Consider the following 20,769-nt stretch of genomic DNA (forward strand, 5'->3'; position numbering starts at 1 on the left):
CCAGTGTATAGAATTTGGCTGCATCTAACAGTGAGGTTCCAAATTGCAACCAATGGCTCTCTCCACCCCTCCCTCTCGAAGCATTACGGTGGCTCATACAGGACTAAGATGTTATCACGCTTTTGCTTCCTTGCCGAAGGAGATAAACACGCACTGTAGAGCAGTTTGTCCATTTAGGGCTACTGTAGAAACAACATGGTGGATTCCATGTAAGGGGACCCGCGGTGTAGCTAGAAATAGCTCATTCTAAGATAATAAAAACATAACGATACATTACATAAGTTTTTTATACACCTCATAGAAGACATAGTTATGTATATTATATTGCAGTTCTGTCAATAGATTCTCCAAAAAATTACACATTGGACCTTTAAGCAAGGCAACATGAAAAATTCAGATCAGGAACTTTTTGGCTAGGGAAAAATGATCAAATAAATATTTTTTATATAATATTATAATATTTTGTAGCCTATTTATTTTTATAGCAATATACAGTATGTAGTTTGTTAGTGCCTATATTGATGAAATACAAAAAGATGCTACTTAATATTTGCAATTTTATAAATAGACAGAAAACATGCATCTAACACTAGATCTAAAACCAGATTTACACTTGTTTTACGTTTTCATACCCTAACTGCTAAGAATTATAAGTAGGGAGCCTGGAATTCAACACAGCACTTCAAAATCTCAAAGCACGTTGACTTTTTTGATCCTGTCATTAGATGTTTGCAATGTACTTAGACTTTTTTGCAAAGCTGAAGCCAACTCAGTTTGATGTTCAATCCTTTCGAACAATTAATTTAAAAACAAACTATGCATTTGACTTTTCTATCAATGCTGAATTTATGTACATTGTAGCTTTATTCAGATTTAGGGTCACCAAACATGAACATTATAAATAACCAGTGCCATTTGCCTCTTTGTTAAAGCCCATGCGGCTTTGGACCGATAGCTGCATTATCCAGTGAGCGTGATGATATTCTCTGGGGCACCGGGCCTGTCGCACCGATGCAAGCGAGCAGCGCGTGAATGAGGCGAGCGGCTGGCGTTCTGCTGGAGGAGTTTTTTTGCATTGTTGTTGGCTTGGCCTACATGCTCATCCAAGCATATTCTCTTATCGCAGAAACACATCGAACATCACATTCATCTCTCTGAGCATCATCCCTTTATTTCCGACGCTTTTCGGTCTTGTTCGAATCAACGACTCATGCTGCCAAGAGCTATTATAATGTTGATCACGCTCCGGCTAATGCCATGTTGTTGCTGCATAATTTAGACCGGTTTAAAAAATAAATGGTAGTACTGAGCTCGTAGCTCCTGCCCGGGTATTAAGTACACCGAAAACATTTTTAAGATGGCCACTGATGGCTGTGAAAGAGCACATTTTCCCCCACATTAGCATGTTGGATGTGTATAAGGACAGACGTGGTCGACTCAGCAATGTGGCTAAAAATGATGAGCACTTTTCTGGCTAGCACTGTAGTCTCACTACTTTTACCACTACAGATGGACAGACGGGTTACATACATTTTTTATCATGGCCGTATTAACAATCCTACACTTCAGACTTTTGCCTTGAAATTATATTTTTATTTAACATCGATTAGTTTTTAGAACCTTTGCTTCAGTTTTGTAGACATTTCAGGTTCAAATATTTTTTGAAACATCAATAAACTGATGTTAATAAACATCAGGTTTGGTTTGAAAGGAAGCTTAGTTTTTAATGGTGGTGGCATACGACTGTCTTTTATTTTGAAACTTGTGTTTTTATTATGCATCATGTCACTGTTGTAGTTCTGTCCATGTTCTTTGTAGTTTTTATGCTAAAAACTTTGTAGTTTTTACGCCCTATGGCATGTGTGTTTTGCTATTTTTGATTGTTTTGTATCTGTCCCGGTGTTTGTTGGTTTCTCTTGTTTAGCTAGCGTGTTTGTGTAATCTGCTATATTCATGGACTAGTCTGTTTGTGTTTGTCAATCTCTCATGTTCGGGTTTTGTTATGTGTTGATCAAACCTCATCTTCTCTTCAGTGGAGTACAGTATGTTATTTCTGTCAAACTTTATAACACTTCTACACTCTATTTGCCATTGCTTTGGGATTTAAGTGTTACAATAAATTTGACTTTGATATATTGGTTTTCCAGTTGTGTTTTGTGACATTTTTTTATTTACAATAAATGCTTTTAAGTTTGCAATTTTTTTTCACATTTACACATTGTGAAAGCCACAGTTCATTTTGGAGCAACTGTACTGCATGTTTCACCAAGACCTGGATTTATTTTTATTAAATGTCACTGTTAAAAATGTTGTGGTTTAGATCACTTAATGGGCAATCAAAACTAGCAAATTGCATTTTTTCCTCTCACATTTTCTTTACTTTGTAATTGTGAAATACAAGTCATGTTTCTAGTTTTTTCTAGGTAAATAGATTTTTATCTATAGTTTATGCAATATGCTGTGCTTGTGTGGAGGCTAATATGTTTCACAATGGCTTTGTAAGCTTGTGAATTGTGTGTTTGTGTCCCTTGTGCTAGGATGTGTTTGCAATAAATTTAAAGCAGCAATAAGACTAAAAAAGTAGTCTGTCACAACTTCAAATATAGGCTTTTAAAAGGTTGGTTTAAGTTTTACAAAAGTGAACATTATGGAGCTTCGGTCTCAAAAAGATTAAAGAAAATATTAGTACAGTATTTTGACTTTTTTTACTATTTCTGATCACTGTAGTGTGTCCAGTTTTAGGTTATAAACATCCTGTTCAAAACATAATACAGATTCAGGGAAAAGGATTATTAATTCAGATTTAAATGAGATTTACTGTTTAATAGTTAAAGGTTCTTGGCAGATTTCTAATGGAACGGCTCTCCAGATGCTACTTACACAGGATACAAAAGTGCAGATTTAAACATTATTTCATCAGATTCTCAATTATATACTGGATTGTAGAGGAATATGAAAATTCATAATGCAATTTAAATCCAATCCAAAATGCCAGGTGACCAGTGCAGCGATATCAACATTCTGTCCTCTTGTCTCTTGTGAGGATTTAAGCTTTAATACTCTGCATGATACAGTTATTTAGTACATGCTACAATTTATCAAAGATAAAAGTGAAATCATTGACCTAGTAGTTGCAAATATTTTTATTTTGTGTTGCATGCATGTGCAGAAACAATGGGCCCTATTTTAACGATCTAAGCGCATGGTCTAAAGTTCACGGCGCAGGTGCACTCAGGGCGTGTTCGAATCCACTTTTGCTAGTTTAACAACGTGAAAACGGTCGGTAACCGTTTTGGTCTAAACTGGCTGTCCCGATACTTTTAATGTGTAAGGGTCTGATCAGACAGAATGCGTCTTTTGCTGTGAGACGCGCCTCTTTTGAATTGTTTTCAGTTGGCAGGGAGCGTTTTGCGCGCTGCTTATGCGCGCCGGGCGCCTCGCGTTTCTGCCGCCTGCAGCGCCTCGCGTTTTAGGCGGAACGCTCTGAGCGCCCGAAGTTGAAAAAAGTCAAATCTGAGCAGAAAAGCGCTTGACGTCATGTGTGCTTTTTTCCATTGTCCAATCGAATGAGTGGAGAGGCGGGCCTTCCGATACGGTGACGGAACTTTACAGTTGATTGAAACGCCCGGAGTCTGCAATGATGGAGAAACTTGTGCTGGCTGACACTGGTTAACCGAGAAAGGTCCGAGCAAACGCCCTCTGCTTGTACCTTTTCAAAGTTTCTGATAATAAGACAGTTAACAGGAACTAGAGCGCTCGCGCTATAATCCTTGACTGACAGGACAGCTGTTTCGGTGATTACCTAGCAACATAAATAAAGTCTGCGCGCTGCTCTTTTCAAAAGAGTCACCAAACATGAAATTTTCGAACATGAAAAGCGCGTTCTGTCTGATCGCACCCTAATGGGTGTTTTTTTGGGCGTAACGTGCAATAAACCAATCAGAGTGTCATCTGATCCCCCATTCCCTTTAAGAGGCAGTTGCGCTCTCGCCATGGCGGAGTTTGTTGGTGGAAAGCTGAACGTATGGAAGTAAAATAGAGACAAATGTGTTTGAAGCAAAAAGACGTGCTGAATAGCACTAACTGAAAAAAAATGCATTGTATTAACAGTGCTCGCATTTTAAGGTTCTGCAATTCAACATGGTTGCATATTTAAGCTGTGAATTTTTCAAATGGAAACATTTCACACACAGTTTCACCGTTTAAAAATTAAATAATCAAAATTCACCTTTTAAATTTCATTTAAAAAATTCAACTTGTTATAAAATACAAGCTTTAATATTCGACAGACAATTTTCAGTCCATATAATTTCGGTTTAAAAAATTCGCTTCCACAAATTCAGTGGTTCAAATTCGACTTGAAATTCAAAGTTTCACATCCGGGAATCCCAGGAGAAGCAATAGAGCGCCGATTCCGCCAATGCATGATCTGTACCTGCTGCCTGACCGCTTCACCAGCAGGTGGTGCAAGTCGGTTCTGACGAAGACCAAAGTAAGAAATGCAGATACTTTTTATATGTTTGCCGCACAGTCCACTCATCTGCTCGATTAAGTGAATTTATTTGATCTCATAGATCTCTTATACATCATCAACATCAGAAATTTTAGGTTTCCTGCTCAAGGGGCCAAGGGGGTGGAGCAAAGCTCCAGCTCCCCCTCGCGGGACCTAGTGGGCGGAGCTTGAGCTATCCTCGCGTAGGTACAGTCCGGACTCATACAGTTTGTTTCGCACGGAAAGAAAAGTGTATATTAAAGATGAACTGAACTTTGAGACATTTATAAAATCTTTCCATAGACTTAAACCGCTGTCTCGACTTAAATGCTAATATTTGTTGTTATTTTTGACTCCCTAACATTGACTCCCTAACGTTCGCCCTAGGTTACCGTATCTGTCCTTTTTTTATTCGTATATATGAATGCACCTACTCCAAAAATCTTGTAAATATAATAATTTAAATGGAATTATATTACTGTAATTGAGGACCGACTCAGCCTTCGCGTGGTAGGCTATGCATTATGTTTTTTCAATATGTAACCAGTCTAAAAGTAGTCTGAAACCAGCCTTGTAATATGCCAGGAGGATGAACATGGTAACACATGTGCTCAGAGACTAGTAAGGCATCCAATCCACCGACATTTGGGAGTTGTATAATTTAATAGTCACATATTCCACTGTCCTACAGGTGTTGCTGGATTTATTTGTTTCTATTAACCTTACTTAGCAAATTGTGCATCTAACATAAAATAAATATGTACATAAAATCTAATAAATGTAATATAATACAAAATATATAAAAATATAAATATATTTCAAGAACACAACACTTATTTTCACACAGAATATAAATGTTATTTAAAAAAAACAAAATGATATTTACATACAATATTTACAACATCCCACAATATTCACAAGTCATGGTTGAAGAAACAAGACACGGATATTTCTTTTGTCTCGTATTTCCTGCAAATTCTATGTCCTCTCGTCTCTGAAAAGTGAATAAGAAAGGAGCCCGGATTTCTTCTTCGTCCATGTCACCTTCATATAATGTGTTTATAAATAAGTCACACATTGTGATCATCCTCCTTCATTCTTAAAATATTTGGCAGTTTAATCTTCCCAGCAAAGTGGCGTTGGTTTTCCTCCACCCACTCACAGGCCAGATGAATATTTCTCATGACCGCTGAGTCCTTTGTGCAATATAAGAAATTCCAATAATAATGTAATTAATCAAATGCTACTCATAAACACTTAAACAAAAAAGGTATACATAAACAAACAATAGTCAAGTAATACATAAAGATTTCCTCTACATACAGAGATTGTTGGTGTTGGGGTAATCTCATCTGACTCAGGTGGAGTGACTTCTGTTTCATATTTCTTTCTTGGGCAACTGGCTGTGGGATTTGACTGTAGAAAGTGACAGACATTACAATGTTTTAGGTGTGCATTATTTTATTTTTATATACTGCATGCATACTGGAAATGCACATTATGGAGGTTTTAACCAAAAATATAGTTACCAATATCATACCTTGTCAGAGGAAATGCCTGAATTAACTGATAGCATTACCACTTTCTGATTGTATGTCAGACTGATTAAAGATAGCAACTGAAAATCTGAATCATTTTTTTATTCTTTTGATGGGGTTCTCAGTCCTTCTTGCTTAACAAATAACCATAAATAGATGCAAACTTACCAAAGCAAAACCAAATGGCCTTGAGAGCATAACAGAGAGCCTACAGAAATACAAAACCATAACTATATTAAGAAATGTTTGTGGTTGGCACACAACATGACAACTGTACAGCAATTATACAACATGAATACCCCACAATCAATTCCTACCAACTGAAGTGATGCACAAATAACAGAATGTAGCTGCCAAGTCTGGTAATGACTTTTTGTTCAATGTTTAGGCAAACCTAAAGAGCAATGTTTGCTCATAGTTTTGTTAAAAAATATGCACTGTATTCTTTCATAACTCTCCACTACAGATATTAAAGAGGTACATGCAAAGAAGTTACAAAGCTGTACCTCAAAATCTGTCAGTACAGACATGTTCCAATGGCCTGCTGGACAAATGGAATTTACCAATTTTCTAAAGAAATACAACAAAACAATACATTCTAGATTAAATAACAATATGGCCATTCAAATCCAAATAAAGACATAATTGATAATATTGCAATAAAAATGTTATGGTTTTAAAGAGAACGTCCCCTTCCTCTTCATAATGCATGACAAAGTTCAGTTCATGAAATCACATAAGTATTGTTCCATCACTCCTCACACCTATAAAAAAAAAATTGTAGCTAGTTCATTTAAAAATAAATACAGGATAAAACAATGTGGTTTTCATAAGAATACAGACATTCATTTGTGTTAGTATAAACTCCAAACATGTGCATATTATTAGAGTGAATTCAGATGCCATTTTTGGTTTTAATGCATTTACATTACAGGTGTTGTTTTGCTGAAATTTCAGTTACCTTTTGCCAGTGTCTTCTGTTAATATGAACCAGCAAGTTCCTTTGATATATCTGAATTCCAAAGTGTGTGCAAGTCACCCTGATTTGTTGTCAGACACGTAATCTTGTTGGAGGTGGTGGTGGTGCTGCTGGCAATGGAGGCTGTCCGGATGTTTTTATAGGTTTTAAAAGCTTTAATAATACCATCCCGTCTGATTACTGTTGAAATGCAATAGCAGCAGTGAAAATGTGGTGATGGTCTGCAGTTTAGACCAGACTTGATGATGGTCAAATCTAAAATGTAAAAAGAATAAATTAGTACAATTGTCGTGTTTACAACAGCAGTGTTTATAGTGCTTTGCCTAGGAAGAAATGCCTTGCTCTAAAGCACAACATAAGCTAAAAGAGTCTAGGGTATTTATTCATGAATTTTACAAAGATTTAAACTAAATGTAATGTAATGTACAGTAATGCATAGTCTATAACAACAACAACAACAACAACAAGTATTTGAACCCCTGAGATTCCGACTTCTCAAAGGTTTTGCAACACAAGAAAATGTTATCAATATGTTTTTATTAAGTATTATAAGAAGAAGGTAGTATAATTAAATCATTCACACATGTACCTTCTTGTTGAACTGAATTTTGCATGTGATTAGCTACATGATTTTGGAGCTTGTGTAAATGGTTAAAAAACAATTTACAAGAGGCACAGTGGTATTTTATGCAGCACATTGTGCATCTCTCAATAGACAGCAGGGGAGCATGTTGCATCTGTGCAGGTTAAACAAACATTTAAATAAATCAATACATAAAAACTATGATTCAAAATACACGCACTAACGTTACACATGCTAAATGTAGCATTGGGGATGGGATGACGCTTTAACGCTAAAGTTAACCTACTCCCGATTAATATGTCAGGAAGTGAAAAATAATTAACAATGTCGAGACAGCAATAGATCTATGGAAAAAATTGATGCATGTCTCAATGTTAAGTTTATCTTTAGTGGGCTTTTTTCTTACCGTGCGATGCAAATTGTGTAAGTTCCGATGGCTTGTACACGGAGTAGCTCAAGCTCCGCCCACTAGGTCCCACGAGGGGGAGCTGGAGCTTTGCTCCACCACCTTGGCTCTGCAGCGAGTACCACTTGCGGGAAAATGAGAGTGAAGTTTTCGTGGGCAGTCCTAGCAAAACTTGGGCGGGGACTATATGTAGTGACGTAAATCCGCGGCGGTTCGCGAGTCAGACTAGTGCAGAATGACAGAGGTGTGCTACTAATCACAATGCGAGTTTTTTTACAGATTACTCTGAATTTATGGTTCGTTTGCGTGATCCAGAGTCGACTCCCTTTTTACCAAGCCAATAACTTTGTTATTCATTCACCATTGGTTTTACAACTTGGCAGACTGCTTACATTCACACACGGCAACATTACACACTGCATGAAATGTAATTTAAGTTATCTCGTAATATGTGCTCTTTAATATATTCATATTTCGTGCGTTTCCTCTCTTCATATGTTACCATCCTCTCAAACTACTTGAACGTACCCTGCTGAAAAGGTAAATAAATGCTGTAGAAGTATTGTTCATTGTTTATTGTTCATCTAATAAAATGCAAAATTTTCAAGAAAAAATAAGCATTACATCCCACTCTGCTTGAACATCAATTTGGATGTACAGTATATTAAACTTTAAACACAGAATTTATCAAACAATCAGATGCTGTAAAATGAGTCTTATTTCTCCGATAACAAGATGACCTCTGCAGTTATGTTGTGTTGTTTAGTCCAGGAACTGTAAAGCCTGCAGCTGAGGCAGAGAGGTGGGCAAACAGGAAGCGACATGGTTGTGTGCGTGATTTGTGCCTGTGTGCACTGACCCTAATTATAACAGACAGTTTGCACTTATATAAGCAGCTCAAAACAGCCAGCAGGTTTGAAGACCATCCTGGACCAACATATGTCATTTATGGGAGGATGAACAGTCATGTGCGCACGTATGTATGCATCTGTGTCTTTCTTTCATTTATGCATTCAAGTGTCTCTTTCTGTCCATCTCTCTCCGTGATTATCATTTAAAACAGTAAACACTGCATAAGATTACTACATTTTTACATTAAAAGTACACTACATTGTTGTCTCATTTGCATATTGTGAACAATATGTGAACTATAAACTTGCAAGAAATTAAGATGATGGTATTTCCGACATCTGTCTCTCTCTGCTAAAGCATGCAATACTTCTCGCTTGCCATTTTGATCTCCCAGCAGATCAGTTTTTCTACGTCTCCATACTAGCAAAATTACACAAAGCGTCTCAGTTAAAGTGCTGATCTAGGATTTCTGGCACAGTCTCTGTCATACAAACAAATTCTGGCTCAGCGCTCCAACACATTCGACTATTCAAGGTAAACATATAAATGCTGAGGATGATAGAAGATAAGCACAACAAGCAGCTTTATCGGCGGGAAAAATATGCACACAAGCAGACGGATGAGGATTTGCTGTGGTGTTTACTGAATGGTTTGGATGATTATTATATTAAATGAGTCTACTCACATTGCTGCTGACGATTGGTTTGCATTGAGAGTTAATCTACTCGCTGTAACATCATAAAGAACAAATGAAAACACACCTGAACTTAAAGCTCGTATATGGCAGTGGTTCCCAAACTGGGTACACAAGGAGCACGCAAACTTAAAGGAACAGTTCACCCAAAAATGAAAATTCTGTCATCATTTACTCACCCTCAAGTTGTTCCAAATCTTTATGCATTTCTTTGTTCTGATGACTTTACTGTAACCAAACAAAGAACTGTTTGGTTACAAGCATTCTTCCAAATATCTTTCTCTGTACATCAGAACAAAAAAATGATACAGATTTGGAACAACTCGCGGGTGAGTAAATTAAGACAGAAAATGTATTTTTTGGTGAACTGTCCCTTTAAAAAATTAAACTAAAATATGAAATAAAAAAGATATATTTTGTGTTTTCTGATGTTTTAAATGACTATTCTGGTTCTGTCTAGTAACATATAAAATGGATTTTCTCTAAAGCTGTTTATAAAATGTGCTATATAACAAATATGAATTTAATTGAGTTAGGGTAACATACTGTACATGAAACCTGAAATCTACCGATTTAGGACATAGTGTACAGATACAGACTGTCAGGCTGTGAGTGTGTACTCTATGGGGTCACGGTGAGGGTTTACACAAAGCTTGTCATTCTCCATTCTCCGCTCTCTGTCATGCAGGCCAAGACAAAATCCTGCATCCTGACTCAAGAGATAAAACAACAAATGTGTGTTTATCTGTGAGTAAACAGCTTCATTAAATTCGAGTGGCACTAGTCTCCATCGCTAGGAAGGATAATGAATGTTTCCTAAACACTACCTAGACAATTATAAATACTAAACCCATCTCCTGTATCCAGTTTGAATAAAAAATGCATGCAACATGCAAATGCCTCCACTGAACAACTGACGTCATTTGAGAGACACTAAAAGAAACACTGTAGTGTTCACACAACTAACAAATGAAGAGACCTAAGTCAGATATCCCCCAAAATATACACATATTTGCTGAGTACAATTTAGGTAATAGAGATGGTTGTTTTAGACTAGTGAGACAATGAGAGCATGCTTAAATACATTCAGTTTATTTAATTTAAAAATATCAAAAAGTTTTGATGTCATAATCATGACATAATTAATGTTATTTGGGTAATTGGCACTGAGGGCACATCAGTGTCAAAAAACACATCAGAAAACAGCCTGTTCAATTCAGTTCATGAAAGAAGCAAAACATATTTAGAGAACATACAAAATGTGCAAACAGAACTGATGCAGCACAAATGGAAATTAACCCAACACAACTTTTAATTTGCCAATAAAACCACATTTACTGTTCATGCATGCAGAAAAAGACACCAAACTCCTAAGGGAATTTATGCTCATTTTGTCTTTCGCTTTCATTCCAGATTTCTTCATAACGCACATACAAACTGTCCTGTAAATAAAACATCATTTTTCTATTTAGGTCGTGTGAACAGGCCCCTTGTCGAAATGCCAGGAAATCTTCGGCAATTTTCGGCTTTAGACGTTGTGACAGTGCTGTAAGTTCTGTACGGATAAATGTAAACAAAAGCTGCAAACTGGGCCTATTCTGAAGGTGGGCATTACTCCAGAGATAGCCAGTCCTGCTTTTAAAGGGATAGTTCACTAAAAATGAAACTTGTGCATCCTTTTGTCATTTTAACCTCTATATGACTCTTTTGTGGAACACAAAAGAAGATATTTTGAGAAATGTCTCTGTGGTTTTGTGTCCATACAATTGTTTGGTAACCAAAGTTCTTTAAAAAAAAAAAAATTTCTGCGGAAGAAAGTCATGATGCAAAAAGTTTCATTTTTGGCTGAACTGCTTCATTCCTATAGAGTTACTTGAATTTAACATATCTGAAGCCTCAAAATTGTCCTGCAGATGTTAAAAAATAAAAGGTCACAATAAATGCAGATGTTGAAATAAGCATGATGTGTGGAAACAGAATTTAACCCATCTGCCCTACACAGAGCAGGACAGAGCACTAAAGGGAGACGGACATTCCTGTCTCATGTGTGTGAGTCTGGTACACTACCACAGTAAGACAGACACCTCCATTACTTCAAAAACTTTTTCTTAATTGTTTTTCTTTTGCCATTTATTTTATTTAGTTCTGTTTTCATTTAGTAAAAACAGTGCTTAACTTCTAAATGAGCTTTGAGAGAACATGTTGAAGATATCTTAACTCGTGTTTCATATATCAAGACGAGCCAAGGCTTAGCGTGGTGTCGCCGCTGCAGTCACAGCGTTTAAGAGAAGATAAACTTTAGGGCATATGGAGCAGACTCCCCTCTGGATTTTATTCAGATAAATACAGGTTTCTGCTGCCAGTGGGGGAAGCACAGCCCAGCGTGACCCCACCCTCTAACTACAGCCTTGAGGTCTGTGTGTGTTAAAAATACCCCACGCTGTCGCAGGCACAAGAGTGATCCCGTCTGCCTGTATTCTGTATGCTCTTTCTTCATTCTCTTCTCCTTTTTCTAACACAAATGAAATGTGGTCTTTAGTTTGTTTACTATTAGATATCAAACTGTATTTTAAGACAGCATCACTCTTATTTTTATTTTGTGGTCTTGTGATATGAAAATAGTGCTTTTATTTTTTTTAAGGGGGAAATAGTGTTCTTAACCATGGTGTTCCTGTAGCTTTAAAAGGGTGCTTCATGATACCGTATAAGAACCATTTTTGGCTAAATAATTTCATAAAGAACATTCTGAGAAACCTTTAAGTGGAAAATAGTAGACTAAGACCATAAATGCATTTAACTGCTAAGCCTCATGTGTGTTGGTATATATGATATACAGTATACTGTATAAATGTGTAAATCGTCACTGTCCTTCTGAAACCTTGAATGTCCAAATTCGCTGTTTTTCAGGAAATGGAAAAAAACACTACTTTTTAAATGATTATACTGTGTTGTCTGTCACTGTTCCATCTGCCCCTGTCTGCCTCTCGTGTCCCTCTTTGCACATTTTCCCCCATGGACTGAGTTTCCCAGCATCCTCTTTACTCCCTCACATGTCCCACATCAGCTGCCTGCTATTCCCTCATCACCCGGACTCTGTGTGTGTATATTTATACGCACGGTGTTGTTGCATTCCTCCTCCAGTATTGTTTGTGTATGGTGTTGTGTATCTTCTTCGTTGGATTCTATTGAAGTTGTTAGCCTATTGGATTATCTTCGTCTCTCGAGTGTTCGTCTGCACGAACCGTTACATTGTCAAAGTTGAAAGCACTTTTTAATACTTTTTATTGGTTAAATATTTACAGTCAAAGTGAGGACAAAAACAAGCACATCAATCTCAAATGGGTGCTCGACCAAGAGAATGAATCCAAGTAGTCACAAAAGTCGGCACACCAGAGCTCCAAAACTATCAAAAATACTTTATTATTTAAAAAAACCTTTCGCATGGCGCGTGACGTTTCGAGCACACAAGCTCTTCATCAGACAATACAACAACACCGATGAACCTAATTTATACCTTCAGGTGTACAAGGATCACATGACCTCCAGAAAATATATTTAAAAAAAGATTACAATTATAATTTGTAAAATATTGATAATACATCAATATATAAACACACGCAAAAGTCAAAATAATAATATGATTGAATATAAATGTAAAATTTAAATTATGCACCTGCAAACACACAAAAGACAAAAACAAATAATGTTAACATTCTTAAAACCAAAACCTTCGAAAAACTATACAAAACACTAAATAATAATAATAAAAAAACACGTTAAAGAAATGGACGCATGTCAAAATCCTCATTTAATCCTCTGGGGGATAACGTATCAAATGTAAAAATCCAATAGGCCTCACGCTGTAAAAGCCGCTTATTGATATTGCCTCCGCGTCGTGAACACTTCACTAATACCGATAGTTGTCGAAATTGAATATCTCATTTCTGTTTTTTAAATAATAAAGTATTTTTGATAGTTTTGGAGCTTTGGTGTGCCGACTTTTGTGACTACTTAAATATTTACAGTGACAAACATAAAGTTTGACTTAAAATATTGATTTATGGCCAAAAATAATAAATAATAAAACGTTTAATAAATTTTTGTCTCCCTCAATTTTTTTACAGGAAACACTTTGTTGTTTAAACCATCAACTGGACTTTATATAAAAGGACAGCTATTGTGGGAAGACAAAGGGAGTATCGGCGATAACAGTGAAAGGGCACTGACGTCAGATAGGAAGGGACATATATCTGCTTAGAGCAAGGAGCATACACTGCATATAAACATACTGAGATCAGCGACTGCCTTTTGTGTGTACTTCATAAAAGATGGGGCTCGGTGTGTGGGAGTGAAGGGTGTTGGGGTGGGGGTCAGTGGAAAACACACTGCATGTGTTGTGTCTGTGTGAAAGCATCTTTGTATGAAATATGTATGCACATTGGGAGTGCGTGTGGCTGGGGCTCGGATGAGTCTGGTAGCATTTTGCATGATAATGGCTCACACTTTGAATTGAACGTCATGTGAATAATCAAACATTCTGATGGTCGCAATCATGACATTCATTGAATGTTTATGAGGGACTTTTAGTCTGACTGAGACATCATAAAAAAGATCAGAAAGACAGAGAGAATGTCTGAAAACAAAATGCTGTTTATGTCATGCATTTTAATGCAATGTGTTCTAGTTTCTTGAAAAAGTCCGTTTTAGGCTTTTTTGTATTTTCTTAACAGTACTGTACTTTCAAGTGTTTCGGACACATTTTAAATTATTCTGATAGCAATTACTAAAATGATATTTTATCATCTACAGGTTTTTTACTTTTTTCAAAAGCAACGACAAAAATCCTTTAGTATGAGCAAACTAAATTTTAAACGTTTGGATTATGCTGCCATCTAGTGGTAGTAATACAACAACGCAGGCAATATTCCAGCTGTAATTCACTGTAAAGCTTAAATCAAGTTCACCAAAAAAATCAGCGTTAGATTTACTGGTTATGGTCAGTATGAGATGTATTCATTGTTTATTGATTTAGAAATATTACTTATTTATATTAGTATCCCTTGAGTTTCCATTGCCATTTCCGTTGCCTAATATTACATTTATTTCTCTTACCATAAAACCATTAAACCATATTTAATTTAAAAGTAATAATGAATAAAATCTTAAAATCAGATAAAAATCACTGACCTGCAGGTTCCTCCCATTCTTTTCAACAGATGACCACAGTGTGTCCTCAAGAGGGCGACATTTCTTCGTTCACGCAGTACATACAGTTCTCGTAAATTTTCACACTTCATAGAATTAAAAAAACAGACACATTACAATTAAAACACAGTTTGTCAATATTTCGTGAAAAACATCAGGCGGTCATCAAAAGATGGTGGTTTTAGCAATTGATTATCAACAAAATATGTTTTACTCCAAGATCATCTGATTCCTTGCAAATGAACTGCTCTGTGTTCACAGAGGTGATGTAATTTAGACATTATAGTCAGGACGTTAATAGTGCGTAACAGCCAACTGCTAAAATTAAAGGAGATTTTAGTCACACCTGGGTGGAAGTCTCTCTCTCTCTCTCTCTCTCTCTCTCTCTCTCTCTCTCTCTCTCTCTCTCTCTCTCTCTCTCTCTCTCTCGCTCTCTCTCGCTCTCTCTTTCTCTCTCTCTCTTTCTTTATGGGTGTGAGTTTAAAAGCTCAATAAATGACTTGGGCCTCTCTCTATCAGATGAAAGTCTTCAGCGTGTGTGTGCGTGCGTGCGCGCGCGCGCGTGCGTGTGTGTGTGTATGTGATGAAAGGGTTGTGTATGTGGGTTGAGGACAGTAATTACAGCCATTCTCCAAAGATGATAGTCACATCCAGCCACTGCCACGGTCACACCCCTTCCTGTCTGAGAGATGTGATTCCATGACTGCTGTGATATACAACTTAAAGACTACCTGACGTTTAACTTCAGTTAAAGCTATAAAGCTGTCTCAGTCTCAACAGCTCAGTCATACTGTTAACACATTTAACTGTGTTGCAATCTTGTTCCTCAACCTTAATAAAACACGTATCATCGATTCAATTGAATTTTATTAGGTTTTAAAGGCATCCCGAAAACTGCATTTGCATTTGTATTGCCAAAGCATTTGACAATTAAATAAATTAAAGACGTATAATATCATTGTAAAAGTAATATTAACAAATAAATACAACCACAAAGTAAAATATATTGAAAAATGAGTATAGGCTATACTAAAATAACATAACAGTACAGTTACAGTACAGAGTAAAATAAGAAGAAATTAGCTATTCATTTATTATTAAATTTAAGAAACGTTAATGAAGTAATTAATCGAGATAAACTTGACTTAATGTTTTCAAAGTTTAACCTTGTAATATTATAACAATCTTAATACAATAACACAGCGAATTATTAATAACCGTAAAATAATTAATATTAGTATTATTAGCTTTTTAATAATTAACAGGATACACAGTGTGTACAATTAGATTTTGTTATGGGAATCCGTTGCCGTCAGTAGTGCTTGTATGCGTCTGGGCGGGCGTTTCGCGCACGCGCACTCAGCGTTCTCCTTTACCAGGCCAGTCAGTGCGGCAGGCGGACCGCAGGGAGAGGGAAAGATTTTTGGAAGGACAGTTAGAAAAGTTAAAAAAGAGGAAAAATCATGACACGAGACAGCGATCTCGTCGACCGTTCTTTCGCCATTGAATGAAACATCCCTCACCATGGTTATCGCGTCACCTGTTATTTATCGATTATTATAATCCACAGAACTTGAAGATATAATGCCGGGGAAACGGATGAAAACTACTGCAGTCGCCTGGAATTTCGTGTTTGGATATTGAATCCAACGCTCGGAGATGCAGCTGGGATTGTTTTCCATACGTACAGTTATTATAGGAACGTATTGCGAACGAAGAGTCAGGATTCTATAGTTCAATTCTATCCGTTATATTTCACGTCATATTTGGCGCATTGGATCTGACCATGGGAATGTCATCCACTGGCGTGGTCTCGTAATCTGGGACGTGGGACGTGATGCAGCCACGCGTGGATGTCAAGATGGGTGATGCCGCAGAGATCAAGGAGAGCAAGAGGACGTTCATCGTGCCTGCGATCAAATCTTTCGATCACTATGATTTCACAAGGGCCAAGATATCGTGCAGTTTGACATGGCTCATTGCCAAAGCCTTTGGGTCGGGTAGGTGGTGCTTAAAATGTTCAAAATATGACTATGGCTAAGAAATGAACGCGCAAGTTTGTTATGCGTGTTTAATGACAACGTTACACCTAAAATACTATTTGTGAGTGTCATTTCTAAGTAGGGCCGTGTCTGTATTAAGTGTTGATATGAATCACTCATTAATAGCTGGAATAAAATGTATGAATTGAAGCAAACCAGTGCATGACTAACATAATAATCGACAGAGACAAACTGTTGCGCATTTTCTTTTAATCACGACCCACCTATAGTCACTAAGGATTGATGCATTCTTGTATTAGCCACACAGATATATTAAAAATAGTCATAAATATGTATACAATAAGCAATCAGTGTACATTTAACCTATTCTTGTAGCCACCAAGGGTTGATGTATCCTTATAAAGTATAGATATATGAAATATAGTAGCAATTATGTATAGAATAAACTATCAGTGTACTTTTAACCTAGTCAAAAGTCATAAAGCATGTGTACAATATTGCAGTTTCTTTCACAATTATATTGGGGCCAATCCAATGATCCTAATGGTAAGATCGAATGCATCTTTGAAAATGAAATTCGGGATTATGTACAGAATAATTAAGGCTTTTATTTTAATGTACTGCACGTGACATCCAGCAGTATGCAGAGGTTTACATGGTGCTGTAGCCTTTGCCAAGTCTGCAGAAGTCATTAGCCCAGATCTCTTCATAGACTCATGAAAACCTGCTGTCTGCCTTATGGCTCTGGGTCAGCCCCACAGTAATGAATGCTTAAAGCAGATTCCCCCCTCTCTCTCTGTACACAACACAACGTAATAGGATTGAATTTTCCAGAATAGCTCCCTATAGAGGATATTGGAATGAACACACAAACACACAGAATCAGACTTGCATGGATGTGGAGCAGTGTGGCTTTGAGTGTTGAGCGACCCGGCCCACGACAGAGAAGCCTGTGCATCAGGGCCAGATGAAAAGTGTATGTGTGCGTATGAAGTCTGTTTTTCTTATTGCAGTTACTGGTCTATGTGAACTCTAATGTGGTTGGATTTGCTCTCATCTCTATTCCAGATGTCAGTGCTGCTGATACCACACTTATAAGACGTACACATCAGATACTGAATAAAATTTGTATGGGTAATACTGTAACATCTTACTGTTAGTTTTCGCTTGTCACAGCAGAATAAAACTGCTGATGTGAGAAACAAACACTAGAAAATGAAGCCCACCATTGCATGAATGACCCCTGGTCATTCTGATCAGAAATTGAAAATAAAACTGAACACAAATAGCTGCTTTGAGCATCAGTAAACTCTCATGGCAATATTGTCCTTCCAGTATTTCTTTCCTCACATCTGTGGCATACTGAACATACCACGACAGAGGCCATATGTGCCTGTTACATCACTGAAGCCTGCAGGGCCATGGGACTGTGTGACGTGCACATGTGACCCTGTGCTGGAGAACAGCTCCATCTAACATGCTATTAAAGACAGAAAAAGGCATGTTAAAGGGACATTTCACCCCCCCAAAAATGATGCTATGATTTACTCTCCCTCACATTGTTGTTCCGAATGTTTATACATTTTGTTCTGATGAACACAGAAAAAGATATTTGGAAGAATGCTTGTAACCAAACAATTCTGGGCCACCATTGACTACCGTAGTAGGAAAGATGACAATGGTAGTCAAAAGTGCCCCAGAACTGTGCTTTTCTACATTCTTCAAAATATCTTCTTTTGTGTTTAACAGAACAAAGAAATTTATAAAGCATTTTTTCTTACTATGGTAGTCGATGGTGGCCAAGAACTGTTTGGTTACAAGCATTCTCCCAAATATCTTTCTCTGTGTTCATCAGAACAAAGACATTTATACAGATTTGAAACAACTTGAGGGTGAGTAAAGATGACAGAATTTTCATTTTTGGGTGAACTGTTCCTTTAATGTAAATGCAAATGTTTAAGATGGCAGAAAACTGGTGAAATCCATGGAGCAGAATATGAAAATGATGAGACAATAAGATGCTTGTAAAACTCAATAAATGGTTTGTGTCAGCATTTTTATGTATTTTAACTTGTTTATTGGCTTGAATAAAGACTGAATTAGTGAGAATAGTGCTGTCAACAAAAAGTTTGTGGGTTTAATTCCTAGGACACACATACTTGTAAATTATACATCGCTATAAGTCATATTGAATAAAAGCATCCTTTTTGTTGTGAGAAAGTTGTTGCCATTAAACATTTCTGTGAACCATTATAATATTGATTGTGAGGACTGATAATGAATTTCTTAAGCAAATATTATTTTACCACACGGGTTGTCCAAAAAGCATGTAAACAGATAATTTAATTAGTTATAATTTGCATTTTTGCCAAATATTTTCTAAACCCAATACAATGTTGGGTAACACCTGCATTAAAGAGAGTGTGAAGAATGAAAATTCTGTCTTTATTTACTCACCCTCAAGTTGTTCCAAACTTGTATAATTCTTTTTAAATGTATAGCACAGAAGGAGAAATGTTAAAGGAAGTTGGGAAAGAAAACAGTTTTGGGGCACCATTGACTACCATTGTAGATTCTTTCCTACTACTATATTAGTCAATAGTGTCCCAGAACTTTTCGGTTACTAACATTGTTCCATATAGATATAGATATAGATATTTGTGTGCAGCTCAAAAACAAACTTTATACAGGCTTGAGGGTGATTAAATGATGACAGAATTAATTTTTTTGGGTGAACTATCCCTTTAATATCCTGATTTTTGTGCTAAAATTAAAAGTTTATGAGTTGCTGTACTGTTCCAAAAGTGCCGAGTAGAACTTTTAAAGAGCTTTTTGTGAGATGTGGTGAGTCAAGCTTTTCTCTTTTTGACCCCAGACTTCCTCCCAGTGTTTGTCGTGCCTCTGAGAGCTGCTTCCTGCCTCTGTCCTCACTTTAGTTGGGATGAAACAGGAAAAAAACCTTTATGAGCATGTTCAGGAAAAACTGAGCTTTCCAGACGGGCTATGTGTGTGTGTTTACACTTTTGGCTCTGAACTACTGGAGACTGGCAGAGAAAGGGTTTCCATTGACGCAGCAGCTTTTCATAAAGATTAGCGAAATGTTTTTAAGTACACATAAACACTGTAGTCAGCAGTTTTAAGTTATTTGTTAATATTATATTGCAAAGAAGGTTTTAACATTGTCACAGCTAACAAACATAGTCAAGAGCACTGCAATTATGCACTCACAAATCGGGATGCAAAACTGCATATTTAAAAAAACGGGTGTAACATTTTTGGTGAGATGACTAAATGACTAGTCTACTAATCTATGGAAAAGAAAAGCCTTATATAATAAGACATGGTCAATTTTTACCTGACATGCTGTTTTAAATCACAAAGCTTGTAGCCGGATGCATAAATAACAGTCGGCTGAAGCAGTGATGCTATTAAGGGCATGAACCATCAGATTTCAGACTCAAGATTTATGTCCTCCCACGTGTCCAAGATCACTCAGCAGGAATTGTACTGTACCTTTAAGGCACACATTTCCTGCTGACGAAAAAGAAAATGAACACACACACACACACACACACACACACACACACACACACACACACACACACAAAGACATTGAAAGGAAATGACCTGGGACGAACAGGAATCTACATGGCCTGTAGTCTGACTCACAGTAAAGCATTATGGGATGCCAGGAATTTCCTTGGCCTTCTAGATTTGATTTTGTGCTTCAGACATTTGCAGTGTCTGAATTGTGAGTCTGTTTGCAGATGTTAGTCCTGACTCCTGTTATTTAGTGTGTGTCATGTCTGCAGTGTTTTGTGACTAAGTGTTTGCCTGTCTGTACATAGGTGTTTACATGTGTGTCTGTAATTGTGTGTGTTCTGTGGTGCCGTGTGTGTGTAACTCTATTCATGTCTGTACCTGTCTGTGTGTGCCTGTGAGTCTATTGTGCTGCTCTGAAGAGATCAGATATAAGCGATAGTCTCCCTCTCCCTCTCTCTTTGGTTTACACTTGTC

The 20,769-nt window shown here is 37.0% G+C and overlaps 1 protein-coding gene and 1 long non-coding RNA gene across 3 annotated transcripts in view; one reads left to right on the forward strand and one right to left on the reverse strand.

Annotated features, from left to right (window-relative positions):
• Positions 1-5,818: 5,818 nt before the first annotated feature.
• LOC130555077 (uncharacterized) lies at positions 5,819-7,314 on the reverse strand. The gene is made up of 4 exons (XR_008963058.1): positions 6,992-7,314; positions 6,537-6,794; positions 6,199-6,238; positions 5,819-5,908 (listed from the first exon to the last, which is right to left on the reverse strand). It is a non-coding gene; the product is annotated as an uncharacterized LOC130555077 (long non-coding RNA).
• Positions 7,315-16,112: 8,798 nt separating this feature from the next.
• Positions 16,113-20,769, forward strand: part of camsap2b (calmodulin regulated spectrin-associated protein family, member 2b) — a 35,518-nt gene continuing 30,861 nt past the window's right edge. For both annotated transcript variants that reach the window (XM_057335001.1, XM_057335002.1), the window contains exon 1: positions 16,113-16,749. In XM_057335001.1, coding sequence (XP_057190984.1) covers positions 16,587-16,749 — 163 coding nt within the window. In that variant the 5' untranslated portion in view covers positions 16,113-16,586. The remainder of the gene's footprint in view (positions 16,750-20,769) is intronic.

The sequence above is a fragment of the Triplophysa rosa genome, linkage group LG5, assembly GCF_024868665.1.
Source record: "Triplophysa rosa linkage group LG5, Trosa_1v2, whole genome shotgun sequence".
Classification (NCBI taxonomy): domain Eukaryota; kingdom Metazoa; phylum Chordata; class Actinopteri; order Cypriniformes; family Nemacheilidae; genus Triplophysa; species Triplophysa rosa.